The sequence below is a fragment of the Astatotilapia calliptera genome, chromosome 11 (genome assembly GCF_964374335.1).
Source record: "Astatotilapia calliptera chromosome 11, fAstCal68.1, whole genome shotgun sequence".
Classification (NCBI taxonomy): domain Eukaryota; kingdom Metazoa; phylum Chordata; class Actinopteri; order Cichliformes; family Cichlidae; genus Astatotilapia; species Astatotilapia calliptera.
Window position 1 is genome coordinate 26,661,410 of NC_137432.1, and position 13,813 is coordinate 26,675,222.

A 13,813-nucleotide genomic window follows, 5' to 3' on the forward strand; every position below is an offset into this window, starting at 1 on the left:
TAGTGCATGTACATTCTAGCGAGCACTGCACAGTAATTTATAACAATAGCATCTTATTTAAAACAGTAAACCTACTATTAAACATATTCCTAATACCTAAACAGCACCTTTTCAAAGCTAGGTTAAGAAACTTTATGCAAAAGTATCCCTGCATTAATTCAATTGTTATTTTTATCATTGTGTATATTTCCAGTTTTTATCTGTTGTACAGTGTCCTTGGGTGCTTTGAAAGGCGCTATTTAAATAAAATGTATTATTATTATTATCATTATTATTATTATTATTATCTGCTGAAGTAATTATCCATGTGAGGGATAAATCAATATAATCCCTAACCCTATGGTGTCAGAATGTGTGATTTCTGGCTTTTAAAAAATGTTTCCACTGTACTTTTTTTTTGGACATCACACAGTACACGACATGATTATAAGTCAAAAAGAAATATATATAGTCATACTGCCTCTGTTTTCTAGATAACTTTGATGGATTTCTTTTCAGGATATATTTTCATCTTTAAAATGATAACGAATTATTTTAGTAAGAACCTTTTAAAAAAACGAAATTAAACTTGCAAACAGTCTGTCAGCTTCATAAAAGAACCTCAGTTCAGTTTTTTCATGGGGCAAAAAACACATTCCCAGAAAAGTCACAAAGACAAAATGTATAATGAAAGCTGTCATGGCGTTTTTATCTTTGAAAGAAAAAAAACAACAAAAGCCAACAAAAAATCAAAACAAAACAAAACAAAAGTAATTAAAGTAATCTAAAACCAAACAGGCCTAATATATAAAAAAATAAGTCCCTAAAGTCTGGATGTTAACATAAGATGTTCTATAAATCTAACAAGAAAAAACAGCACACAATTAAAAATAATATGATGTTCTTTCTTTAAAATTTAAAAATATATATAAATATAAACCTACTGTACAGCAAGTCACTACTTCTGTATCAATTTCTTTATCAGCTCACCTGGAGTTGCTGATTGTCTGGATATTTTTCACACTGTGGTATTTCATTATTTACTTTAAAGTGAGGTATTTCACACCCACAAAGAATAATTTATACATATAATATTAACTATCAACTTATTTTTTGCTCATGGCAGCCTCAATGTCCATTTGTGACTTTAGTTTCTAGGTCATAGGTGCTGAGAAGTACACAGCTGAGAGATACCGTGTTCCATTCATCCATTTCTCCTCCTTATCCAGCCACAAATATCTAAATATAGGAGTTATATTTACCTCTATAACCTGACCAAACACATGCACACAAATTTCTGAGAACACAAGCTAACTTTTTATTTCATGTTTTTTTTCTAAACCAAAATCTAAGTGTATAAGTGTGTTTTGGTACATTGGAAAGCCACACGAGTACAATATACACATTATTAGGATTTTTTCTATTTAGGTGCATGATTTATATCAAGATTTTAAAAAGAAAGCTATTCCTATGTTAATCTGGTCTCCAACCCAACGACCCACCAAAGAGATTGGCTCCTCGCTAACCAATAGCATTGCTCAGAGAGTTGGGCAGCTCTCTCTGTGGATATAAATCAGAGCTCCAGGTGAAGTCCTCTCATCTAAAGGATCACTCAGCAATCATGAGGTCTCTGGTCTTTGTTCTGCTCATTGGAGCTGCTTGTGAGTGTGAAGTTTTAAGGCTTTTCTCAGATCACACCTTTATTCACCATAGCTTTATTATCTCAAATTTCATATGTTTCTGTGTCCAATCAAATAGGTTTGATTTATGCATTTGACTGGAAATCAAACAGCATAGATGTTTCCCTCCTGATGTAAAAGTGTAGGAGTAAACAGTTTGTTTACACTTGTGTTTTCAGTTGCCCTGGAAGACGACAAGATCGTCGGAGGGTTTGAGTGCACACCTTACTCTGAGCCCCATCAGGTGTCTCTGAACTCTGGCTACCACTTCTGTGGTGGCTCCCTGATCAATCAGAACTGGATTGTGTCTGCTGCTCACTGCTACAAATCGTAAGTATATTTCAGTAAGATTTCAAATCTTATTTAAGTGAGTGATCCACAATTAATATTTGTTGGTAGTTTCTGAGTGTTTGAATCTATTCTTTCTGTTTTTCAAATGTTTTCAGTCGTATCCAGGTGCGTCTGGGAGAGCACGACATTTCGGTCAATGAGGGAACTGAGCAGTTCATCGACTCCTCCCGTGTCATCCGCCATCCACAGTATGATTCCTGGAATATTGACAATGACATCATGCTGATCCAGCTGAGCCAGCCTGCCTCCCTCAACAGTTATGTGCAGCCTGTGGCTCTGCCCAGGAGCTGTGCTCCCGCTGGCACCATGTGCACAGTCTCTGGATGGGGCAACACCATGAGCTCTAGTGAGTAACTTCTGCACGTTAGCAGTTTAAAGTTAAAAATGTTTCATGACATTTGGTTCCATCAGCATGAATCTTTTTTAATCCATACTCTGTTTCAAACATTGCAGCTGCTGATCAGGACAGACTGCAGTGCCTGAACATCCCCATCCTGTCCTACAGTGACTGTAATAACTCCTACCCTGGCATGATCACTGACTCCATGTTCTGCGCCGGATACCTGGAGGGAGGCAAGGACTCTTGCCAGGTATGTAATAAGTCAAACCTGCAACTGTCCCCTTCTCGAATAGTAAAGCTTTCTTAAAATGCCACAAGAGTGGACGTATCCCACAATGACAACAACACATTTAATTTATATTTAATTAGATTAAAATAATTATTTCTTGACATCCATCTTTGTTTTCTTTACTTTTATTTTCAGGGTGACTCTGGTGGTCCTGTTGTGTGCAACGGTGAGCTGCAGGGTATTGTGTCCTGGGGCTACGGATGTGCTGAGAGGGACCACCCCGGTGTCTATACCAAGGTAAAGCTAGATAAGTTCTTGAATGTAAATAGTTATCTTAAACTAAGTTCTCATTGTAGAACGTTCATCATCCCATCATCCTCTTTTCAATAACAAACCTTGATCTGTTTCCATTCACAGGTCTGCATCTTCAATGACTGGATTCAGCAAACCATGGCCAGCTATTAAGTCTGATCCTTCAACTTCTTTCCTACTCTGCTGCAATTCTTCTATCATTTTAACTCCATTGTTGTTGTCGAGTTCTAAACAACTTGCAGTCAGAAGCCACCTAAATCAATAAAGTTATTCACCTTGACTTCCATTTTTTTGCCTTCTGTTTTCCTACAAAACTGCTTTTTTGATATTTAAAATAGTAAAACAAACATTTTACAATCATATTCTGGAATTTAGGAAGTAGGAGAAAGGCAGTTACTTTGTACATAAATCATCTGAACTGCTGTTACCACTGTCGCAAGACATCATCATCAGTCACTCTTATGGTGTAACTTTACACATGGCCAGAGTTAGAATTAAGACAGAAACCAGCTGTAGTGCATGTACATTCTAGCGAGCACTGCACAGTAATTTATAACAATAGCATCTTATTTACAACAGTAAACCTACTATTAAACCTATTCCTAATACCTAAACAGTACCTTTTCAAAGCTAGGTTAAGAAACTTTATGCAAAAGTATCCCTGCATTAATTCAATTGTTATCTGCTGAAGTAATTATCCATGTGAGGGATAAATCAATATAATCCCTAACCCTATGGTGTCAGAATGTGTGATTTCTGGCTTTTAAAAAATGTTTCCACTGTACTTTATTTTGACATCACACAGTACACGACATGATTATATGTCAAAAAGAAATATATATAGTCATACTGCCTGTTTTCTAGGTAACTTTGATGTATTTTTTTTTCAGGATATATTTTCATCTTTAAAATTATAACAAATTATTTTAGTAAGAACCTTTTAAAAAAAAACTAAATTATGTTTGCAAACATAATTTTTGACCCCTATGAAAAGACCATCGAGGGAACAGTTCACCCTGCCCGGGATAGGGTTACCGGGGCCCCGCCATGGGGCCAGCCCCGGGGAGGGTGTCTGAGGGCGAGCGTCTGGTGGCCGGGCCCTCGTCCATGGGGCCCGGCCAGGCACAGCTCGAAAGAGGGACATGGGCCCATCTTCCTGCCGGCTTACCACCCGCAGGACGCACTGTAGGGGTTGGGTGCAATGTGAGTCGGGCGGCGGCCAGGAGCGGAGGCCCTGGCGGACCGATCCCCAGCTACCAAGACTGGCAATTGGGACATGGGATGTGACCTCTCTGGTGGGGAAGAAGCCTGACCTAGTGCGTGAGGTTGAGAGGTACCCGCTCGATATAGTCGGGCTCACCTCAACGCATGGCCTGGGCTCTGGAACCAGTCTCCTGGAGAGGGGCTGGACTCTGTCTCAGTCTGGAGTTGCCCCTGGTGAGAGGCATTGGGCTAGGGTGGATATGTTGTTATCCCCTTGGCTTGCTGCTAGTATATTGGGGTTTCTCCCAGTGGACGAGAGGGTTTGTTCCCTTCGCCTTCGGGTCAGGGAACGGGTCCAGACTGTGGTCTGTGCTTGTGTGCCGAGCGGCAGTTCAGAGTACCCAGCTTTCTTGTAGTCCCTGAGTGGGGCCTCCTGGGTACTCTTTTGTCCTACTGGGAGACTTCAGTGCTCATGTGGGTAACGACAGCGAGACCTGGAAGGGCGTGATTGGGAGGAACGGTCTCCCGGATCTGATCCCGAGCGGTGTTTTGTTATTGGACTTCTGTGCAAACCACAGTTTGGCCATAACGAACACCTTGTTCGAACATAAGAGTGTCCATAAGTGCACATGGCACCAGAACACTTTAGGCCATAGCAGAGGCGGAGCCAGACATTTGAAACACCCGGGGCTTAGCCCTAAAGGGTAGTATGCATGTGGGATTTTTTTTTTTTTTTTGGGGGGGGGGGGGGGGTTAGAAATGACTGAAAGATTAATAGGCTCTGTTTTGAGTTTTGTTCAAAAAAGAATGACTTCATATATCCATCCATCTTCATCCGCTTTATCCGGGGCCGGGTCGCGGGGGCAGCAGCCTAAGCAAAGAGGCCCAGGCCTCCCTCTCCCCAGCCACCTCCTCCAGCTTATCCGGGGGAATACCAAGGCGTTCCCAGGCCAGCCGAGAGATATAATCTCTCCAGCGTGTCCTGGGTCTGCCCCGGGGCCTCCTCCCGGTGGGACATGCCTGGAACATCTCACCCAGGAGGCGCCCAGGGGGCATCCTTGTCAGATGCCCGAACCACCTCAGCTGGCTCCTTTCGATGTGGAGCAGCAGCTGCTCTACTCTGAGCCCCTCCCGGATGGCCGAACTTCTCACCCTATCTCTAAGGGAGAGGCCAGCCACCCTTCGGAGGAAGCTCATTTCTGCCGCTTGTATCCGCGATCTCGTTCTTTCGGTCACTACCCACAGCTCGTGGCCATAGGTGAGGGTAGGGACGTAGATCGACCGGTAAATTGAGAGCTTTGCTTTTACACTCAGCTCCCTCTTCACCACGACGGACCGGTGCAGCATCCGCATTACTGCAGCTGCAGCCCCAATCCGTCTGTCGATCTCCGGCTCCCTTCTCCCATCACTCGAGAACAAGACCCCGAGATACTTGAACTCCTCCACTTGGGGCAGGAACTCATCCCCGACCCGGAGTGGGCACTCCACCCTTTTCCGGCTGAGAACCATGGCCTCAGATTTGGAGGTGCTGATCCTCATTCCCGCTGCTTCACACTCGGCTGCGAACCGTTCCAGTGCGAGCTGGAGGCCCTCACCCGATGAAGCCAACAGAACCACATCGTCTGCAAAAATCAGAGATGAGATTCTGAGGCCACCAAAGTGAAAGCCCTCCGCCACTTGGCTGCGCCTAGAAATCCTGTCCATAAAAATTATGAACAGAACCGGAGACAAAGGGCAGCCCTGGCGGAGCCCATCACCCACCGGGAACGAGTCCGACTTATTGCCGGCAATGCGAACCAAGCTCTTGCAACGGTTATATAGGGATCGAATGGCCCGTAGCAATGGGCCAGACACCCCATATTCCCGCAACACCTCCCACAGGACACCCCGAGGGACACGGTCGAATGCCTTCTCCAAGTCCACAAAACACATGTAGACTGGTTGGGCAAACTCCCATGCACCCTCAAGTATCCTGGAGAGGATAAAGAGCTGGTCCAGTGTTCCGCGACCAGGACGAAAACCGCATTGTTCCTCCTGTATCCGAGGTTCGACTAACGGACGAACTCTCCTTTCCAGCACCCTGGCATAGACTTTCCCAGGGAGGCTGAGGAGTGTGATCCCCCTGTAGTTGGAACACACCCTCCGGTCCCCCTTCTTAAAGATGGGGACCACCACCCCGGTCTGCCAGTCCACAGGTACTGCCCCTGATCTCCACGCAACATTGCAGAGGCGTGTCAACCAGGACAGCCCTACAACGTCCAGAGCCTTCAGGAACTCGGGGCGGACCTCATCAACACCAGGGGCTCTGCCACCAAGGAGTTGTTTAACTGCCTCAGTGACCTCGCCCCCGGAAATTGGCGGGTCATTCCCCTCATCCCCAGACTCTGCTTCCTCCTCGGAAGACGTGTCAGTGGGATTAAGGAGGTCCTCGAAGTATTCCTTCCACCGCCCGACAATTTTCTCAGTCGACGTCAGCAGCGCTCCGCCAGCACTATACACAGTGCAGGTAGAGCACCGCTTTCCCCTCCTGAGACGTCTGACGGTTTGCCAGAATCTCTTCGAGGCAGTCCGAAAGTCTTTTTCTATGGCCTCTCCGAACTCCTCCCACACCCGAGTTTTTGCTTCAGCCACTGCCCGAGCCGCATTCCGCTTGGCCTGTCGATACCTGTCGGCTGCCTCCGGAGTCCCACAGGCTAACCAAGCCTGATAGGACTCCTTCTTCAGCCTGGTGGCTCCCTTCACCTCTGGTGTCCACCATTTGGTTCGGGGATTACCACCACGGCAGGCACCAACCACCTTGTGGCCGCAGCTCAATGCAGCAGCTTCGGCAATGGAGACGCTGAACATGGTCCATTCAGACTCAATGTCCCCAGTCTCCCTCGGAATGCTGTTGAAGCTCTGCCGGAGGTGTGCGTTGAAGATCTCGCGGACTGGGGCCTCTGCTAGACGTTCCCAGCACACCCTCACTACGCGTTTAGGTGCACCAGGTCTGTCCAGCGTCCTCCCCCGCCACCTGATCCAACTCACCACCAGGTGGTGATCAGTTGACAGCTCAGCCCCTCTCTTTACCCGAGTGTCCAGAACATATGGTCGCAGGTCTGCTGATACGATTACAAAATCGATCATCGACCTACAGCCTAGAGCGTCCTGGTGCCACGTGCACTTATGGACACTCTTATGTTCGAACAGGGTGTTCGTTATGGCCAAACTGTGATTAGCACAGAAGTCCAATAACAAAGCACCGCTCGGGTTCAGATCAGGGAGGCCGTTCCTCCCAATCACGCCCCTCCAGGTCTCGCTGTCATTACCCACGTGAGCATTGAAGTCTCCCAGCAGGACAACAGAGTCTCCAGGTGGAGCACCCTCCAGCACCCCCCCCCCCCCCCCCAGGGACTCTAAGAAGGCGCAGATGACAGTCAGGACCCGTTCCCCGACCCTAAGGCGCAGGGAACAAACCCTCTCGTCCACCGGGAAAAACCCCAACATACCGGCAGCAAGCCGAGGGGATATTAGAATACCCACCCCAGCCCGCCGCCTCTCACCAGGGGCAACTCCAGACTGTGACAGAGTCCAGCCCCTCTCCAGGAGACTGGTTCCAGAGCCCAAGCCATGTGTAGAGGTGAGCCCGACTATATCTAGCCGGTACCCTTCAACCTCACGCACTAACTCAGGCTCCTTCCCCACCAGAGAGGTGATATTCCATGTCCCTATTGCCAGTCTTGGCAGCCGGGGGTCAGTCCGCCAGGGCCTCCGCTCCTGGCCGCCACCCGACACACAATGCACCCGACCCCTATGGCGCCTCCTGCGGGTGGTGGGCCTGCGGGAGGATGGGCCCATGTCTCCTCTTTGGGCTGTGCCCGGCCGGGCCCCATGGACTAAGGCCCAGCCACCAGACGCTCGCCCTCGGGCACCCTCCCCGGGCCTGGCTCCAGGGCGGGGCCCCGGTAACCCTATCCCGGGCAGGGTAAACTGTTCCCTCAGTGTCCTTTTCATAAGGGTCTTATGAATCGCTCTTTGTCTGGTCCCTCACCCAGGGCCAATTTGCCATGGGAGACCCTACCAGGGGGCAAAAGCCCCCAGACAACATAGCCCCTGGGATCCCTGGGACACACAAACCCCTCCACCACGATAAGGTAGCGATTCAAGGAGGGGTGACTTCATATAGGGAAAAATATATATCACATGTGCAGGACACCTTAAACTAGTGTTTTAATTAAGCCACAAGGCAGAACAAAGTCGGGGCTGTATCAAGACACGAGGACTAAACCCCAATTCAACCAGACCCAGAACTGATCCGGAATTAAAACAGGACTGCAACAGTTCAAAATCAGGACTACTTAGGATTTAACCAAGACAGAACCAGAATCAGAACTAGATGATAGTAGCGCTAAAAATCAACATAGACCTGCACTACACTTATTTTTTTAATTCTACCAAAGAACACTATTTAGATTGAGAAAAGTTTATATAATTATTTAGCCTTGTTGTGCAAACAAGCCTGCATAACTTAATAAATGTAGAATTTGAAAAATAGCAAACCTAAAAAGAAACACTAGGTACGAGATACATGAGTACCTATGATACGGTGATACTTTTGGTAAACAACCATTTGACTAACATGTGTGTCTCACCTGCTCTTGTTCCATCTCTGTTCTGTCCTCGTTCTCCATCTCCCTCTCTGTCCCTCTCTGTTCCTCTCTCTCCCTCTTTGTGCTGACAATCATCAAATATACAGTTGAAACCAGATATTTATGTACTCTTCAGATCAAAACACAAACACTTTTTTAATTGTAACATCAAATCAGACTAAATGTTTATTTTTTTAGATTGATAAATATAAAAAACATATTTGTTAACTTGAAGAGTAAAGAGAGAAACTATCTGTATTTCTTAATTGCAAATGGCACCAAATTGTATTCAAACTTGAGCCACACTTATGGAGCTCCACAGTTCTTTTCCTGGTGTTTTGATTGATATCTCTTAATTTTCCCATTTCAAAGAAACAGGCTCTGTGTTTTGCCTTATATGCATCCACAGCTGTGCCACCAATTTACTCACATGGACTCTACTAACTTATCAGAAGCTTCTTCAGCTCAGAATGGAATCGCCTGCAGTTTTCTTATTAATTAACAATAAACTTAGTGTATATGTGCTCCTAAATTTGATCAAAGTGATAAAAAATAGAAGCTCTGTCTCTCTTTATTCTGACATTTAACTAATTCAAAAGATATTTCAATATTTATCTAAAACAAAAGTTTACTCTAAATTGATGTTGTACAGTAAAAATGTTTTATGTTTTCTCCCTAAAGTGTATGTAAATATCTGGTTACAAATGTGAATATCCTGCTGTGTGCTGAAATCCCTCTTGTTTTGCATAGAAATATACTGAACAACATACAAAGCATAATATATAAAATAACATTTACCTGAGTTTTTTCTTTGAAAGAACCCTCTAATGTCCATTCTTATATTTCAGTACATAACTGAAACCGATTTAGTCGGGGAGGGTAAGAACTGAAAATATGAAATAAACACACGTAAGATAAGACTCTATTAAAAAAAATAGCATTTGTTCGGCTTTTCATTTCGCCATTTGTTGATTCACTTGAAGAGCAAGTAACGTAATATTGGTCAAGTGATCAGTTTGATATCAATCTTTCGTGATTCACCGTCATATTTACATTATTTGTACGGTATGAATGGTTTGCTTTGGTACCTGGTCAAACTTAAGCTCCCCTTAGTATGGCTGGCTCCGTTTCTCCAACAGCGCACTCACAGGCGGCAGCTGCCCCGCCCCCTCGCTCAGTCGCTTAGTGCCTGAGCTCGGATCATACCAATATCAGGGGGGATTCACGCACAGTCGTAAATTCCCACAGTGTGCACTATGTGCTTCGAATATTGTGTGTACTTTTTGTTTTATACAGTTGTCAGCCAGACATCTAACTATGAAAAAATTACACTCCAAAAGACCCCGGGCTTCTGACAAAACAACCCGGGCTTAAGCCCAGTAAGCCACCCCCACGCTCCGCCCCTGGGCCACAGGTCGATGATCGATTTTGTAATCGTATCACCAGACCTGAGGCCATATGTTTTGGACACTCGGGTAAAGAGAGGGGCTGAGCTGTCAACTGATCACCACCTGGTGGTGAGTTGGATCAGGTGGCGAGGGAGGATGCTGGACAGACCTGGTGCACCCAAACGTACAGTGAGGGTGTGCTGGGAACGTCTAGCAGAGGTCCCGATCCGCAAGATCTTCAAAGCACACCTCCTGCAGAGCTTCAACAGCATTCCAAGGGAGACTGGAGACATTGAGTCCGAATGGACCACGTGCATCACCTCCATTGCCGAAGCCGCTGCACGGAGCTGCAGCCGCAAGGTAGTTGGTGCCTGTCGTGGTGGTAACCCCCGGACCAAATGGTGGACACCTGAGGTGAGGGGAGCGACCAAGGTGAAGGAGTCCTACCGTTTAAAAGCAAAAAGCAAAACAAAAACCCCCCAAAAGAACAAAAAAAGAAAAGAAAAAATAGTTAAAGTAAAAAAACAAAGAGGCCTAAAATTAAAAAAGAAAGAATACTTTATACATATAATATTCACTGTCAACTTATTTTTTGCTCATGGCAGCCTCAATGTCCATTTGTGACTTTAGTTTCTAGGTCATAGGTGCTGAGAAGTACACAGCTGTGAGATACCGTCCTCTATTCATCCATTTCTCCTGCTTATCCAGTCACAAATATCTAAATATAGAGGTTATATTTACCTCTATAACCTGACCAAACACATGCACACAAATTTCTGAGAACACAAGCTAACTTTTTATTTCATGTCTATGTTTTTTTTAAACCAAAATCTAAGTGTATAAGTGTGTTTTGTTACATTGGAAAGCCACACGAGTACAATATACACATTATTAGGATTTTCTCAGATAAAACTGAAATGCTCTCCAGTTATTAGTTATTAAAATTACCAGTTATTATTGTCATAATATATTGACTGGATTGAAACAATTGATATCAAACAGTAATATATTACTCCAAGAAAATGAACAATTATATGTTAAACTATATCAAATTAAAGTTTTCCTGATATCATAAAACAAAACAATACAATAGTTTACCAGGGGCAGGGATAGCTCAGTAGGTAGAGTGGTGGCCTCATGATCGTGAGGTTAGGGTTCGAATCCACTGAATCGCTACCCTGACGTACACCTGAGCAAGGTACTGTCCCTACACACTGCTCCCTGGGTGCCCAATGGCTGCCCGCTGCCTCACTGATGAATGGGTTAAATGCGAAGAGTAATTTCCCCACGGGGATCAATAAAGTATACGTTATTGTTATTATTATTAATTAAAATATAGACTGATATAGTTATACTAAAGAATAATGTATTTATGTACATAATTTATAGCAAGATTTTAAAAAGAAAGCCATTCCAATGTAAATCTGGTCTCCAACCCAACGACCCACCAAAGAGATTGGCTCCTCACTGACCAATAGCATTGCTCAGAGAGCTGGGCAGCTCTCTCTGTGGATATAAATTAGAGCTCCAGGTGAAGTCCTCTCATCTAAAGGATCACTCAGCAATCATGAGGTCTCTGGTCTTCGTTCTGCTCATTGGATCTGCTTGTGAGTGTGAAGTTTTAAGGCTTTTCTCAGATCACACCTTTATTCACCATAGCTTTATTATCTCAAATTTCATATGTTTCTGTGTCCAATCAAATAGGTTTGATTTATGCATTTGACTGGAAATCAAACAGCATAGATGTTTCACTCCTGATGTAAAAGTGTAGGAGTAAACAGTTTGTTTACACTTGTGTTTTCAGTTGCCCTGGAAGACGACAAGATCGTCGGAGGGTTTGAGTGCAGACCTTACTCTGAGCCCCATCAGGTGTCTCTCAACATTGGCTACCACACCTGTGGTGGCTCCCTGGTCAATCAGAATTGGGTTGTGTCTGCTGCTCACTGCTACAAATCGTAAGTATATTTCAGTAAGATTTCAAATCTTATTTAAGTGAGTGATCCACAATTAATATTTGTTGGTAGTTTCTGAGTGTTTGAATCTATTCTTTCTGTTTTTCAAATGTTTTCAGTCGTATCCAGGTGCGTCTGGGAGAGCACGACATTTCGGTCAATGAGGGAACTGAGCAGTTCATCGACTCCTCCCGTGTCATCCGCCATCCAGATTATAATTCCAGGACCATTGACAATGACATCATGCTGATCCAGCTGAGCCAGCCTGCCTCCCTCAACAGTTATGTGCAGCCTGTGGCTCTGCCCAGGAGCTGTGCTCCTGCTGGCACCATGTGCACAGTCTCTGGATGGGGCAACACCATGAGCTCTAGTGAGTAACTTCTGCACGTTAGCAGTTTAAAGTTAAAAATGTTTCATGACATTTGGTTCCATCAGCATGAATCGTTGTTCATCCATACGCTGTTTCAAACATTGCAGCTGCTGATCGGGACAGGCTGCAGTGCCTGAACATCCCCATCCTGTCCTACAGTGACTGTAATAACTCCTACCCTGGCATGATCACTGACTCCATGTTCTGCGCTGGATACCTGGAGGGAGGCAAGGACTCTTGCCAGGTATGTAATAAGTCAAACCTGCAACTGTCCCCTTCTCGAATAGTAAAGCTTTCTTAAAATGCCACAAGAGTGGACGTATCCCACAATGACAACAACACATTTAATTTATGTTTAATTTGATTTAAATAATAATTTCTTGACATCCATCTTTGTTTTCTTTACTTTTATTTTCAGGGTGACTCTGGTGGTCCTGTTGTGTGCAAGGGTGAGCTGCAGGGTATTGTGTCCTGGGGCTATGGATGTGCTGAGAGGGACCACCCCGGTGTCTATACCAAGGTAAAGCTAAATAATTTCTTGATTGTCAACAGCTATGTGAAAAAAAGTTCTCATTGTGGAACTTTCATCATTCCACCATCCTCTTTTTATTGGAGATTATGTACTGGAATTTCAGGAGCAGGAGTCCTCCAAATATGCTCCTTCCAGCTGTCATTTATATAGCTTCCCCCAGTTCTGCAAGCTGATCATTCTCGTTTACGTGCCCCACCGTCCCTCCCTCCTTGTTTTCCATTCTTTAACTTCTTTACTTTTATTTAGTGCATGGGAATCTGCTAGGCCCGGGAGCCATCGCCAGTCCACTTCGAGGCCTTCCCCAAACCGCAGCTCAATTCATGTCAAAGCATTCACTTTTACCCACTAAAACACTCTCAAACCTAAAATGAGGACTTGGGCCCAGCTAGTGAAATAACAAACATTGATCTGTTTGCTTTCACAGGTCTGCATCTTCAATGATTGGATCGAGCAAACCATGGCGAGCTATTAAGTCTGATCCTTCAATCATCACCTTACTCCACTGAATTTAGTTTTTTACCAGTTTAACTCTACTCTGTTGTAGAGTTCTGGTGCAGTCAGTTTTCATGCAAATCAATAAAAACATACAGACTGAGTTTTGTTTGTTTTGCCATTTCTTTGCCATTTATATATTTGGCAACAAATATTTTAAAAAGGACTTTATGATCATCATCATATTTACAGTGTAGCAGGCAGTTCTTTACAGTACTGACCTTTAGAGAGTCAGTTTAGAGAGATACTAATGTTTACTATTGAGTTTCCTTTGATGCATTTTAGTTGTTTATTTAGTTAGTTTGATATTTAAAAGAAATTGGTCAAATTTGAATCCAAATTATTATTATTACATTAT

The 13,813-nt window shown here is 44.5% G+C and overlaps 2 protein-coding genes across 2 annotated transcripts; both read left to right on the forward strand.

Moving 5' to 3' along the window:
• The first annotated feature begins 1,506 nt into the window (after positions 1-1,506).
• On the forward strand, positions 1,507-3,170 carry LOC113032124 (trypsin-1). The gene is made up of 6 exons (XM_026184800.2): positions 1,507-1,640; positions 1,838-1,988; positions 2,105-2,355; positions 2,463-2,599; positions 2,774-2,875; positions 2,996-3,170. Exons 1-6 carry the CDS (start codon positions 1,601-1,603, stop codon positions 3,041-3,043), a joined length of 729 nt encoding a protein of 242 aa, XP_026040585.2. The 5' UTR covers positions 1,507-1,600; the 3' UTR covers positions 3,044-3,170.
• An 8,457-nt stretch (positions 3,171-11,627) lies between these two features.
• On the forward strand, positions 11,628-13,558 carry LOC113032498 (trypsin-1-like). The gene is made up of 6 exons (XM_026185440.2): positions 11,628-11,716; positions 11,914-12,064; positions 12,181-12,431; positions 12,539-12,675; positions 12,850-12,951; positions 13,388-13,558. The coding sequence occupies exons 1-6, from the start codon at positions 11,677-11,679 to the stop codon at positions 13,433-13,435; spliced, it is 729 nt and encodes a 242-aa protein (XP_026041225.2). The 5' UTR covers positions 11,628-11,676; the 3' UTR covers positions 13,436-13,558.
• Positions 13,559-13,813: the final 255 nt, after the last annotated feature.

What these genes read in the sequence shown, in the direction of transcription:
- LOC113032124 (XM_026184800.2), top strand. Translation starts at nt 1,601, where the DNA reads ATGAGGTCTCTGGTCTTTGTTCTGCTCATTGGAGCTGCTT. An exon ending in TCTGCTCATTGGAGCTGCTT is followed by an intron (nt 1,641 to 1,837) that starts GTGAGTGTGAAG and finishes TTGTGTTTTCAG; the next exon opens with TTGCCCTGGAAGACGACAAG. An exon ending in GGGCAACACCATGAGCTCTA is followed by an intron (nt 2,356 to 2,462) that starts GTGAGTAACTTC and finishes CAAACATTGCAG; the next exon opens with CTGCTGATCAGGACAGACTG.
- LOC113032498 (XM_026185440.2), top strand. Translation starts at nt 11,677, where the DNA reads ATGAGGTCTCTGGTCTTCGTTCTGCTCATTGGATCTGCTT. An exon ending in TCTGCTCATTGGATCTGCTT is followed by an intron (nt 11,717 to 11,913) that starts GTGAGTGTGAAG and finishes TTGTGTTTTCAG; the next exon opens with TTGCCCTGGAAGACGACAAG. An exon ending in GAGGCAAGGACTCTTGCCAG is followed by an intron (nt 12,676 to 12,849) that starts GTATGTAATAAG and finishes TTTTATTTTCAG; the next exon opens with GGTGACTCTGGTGGTCCTGT.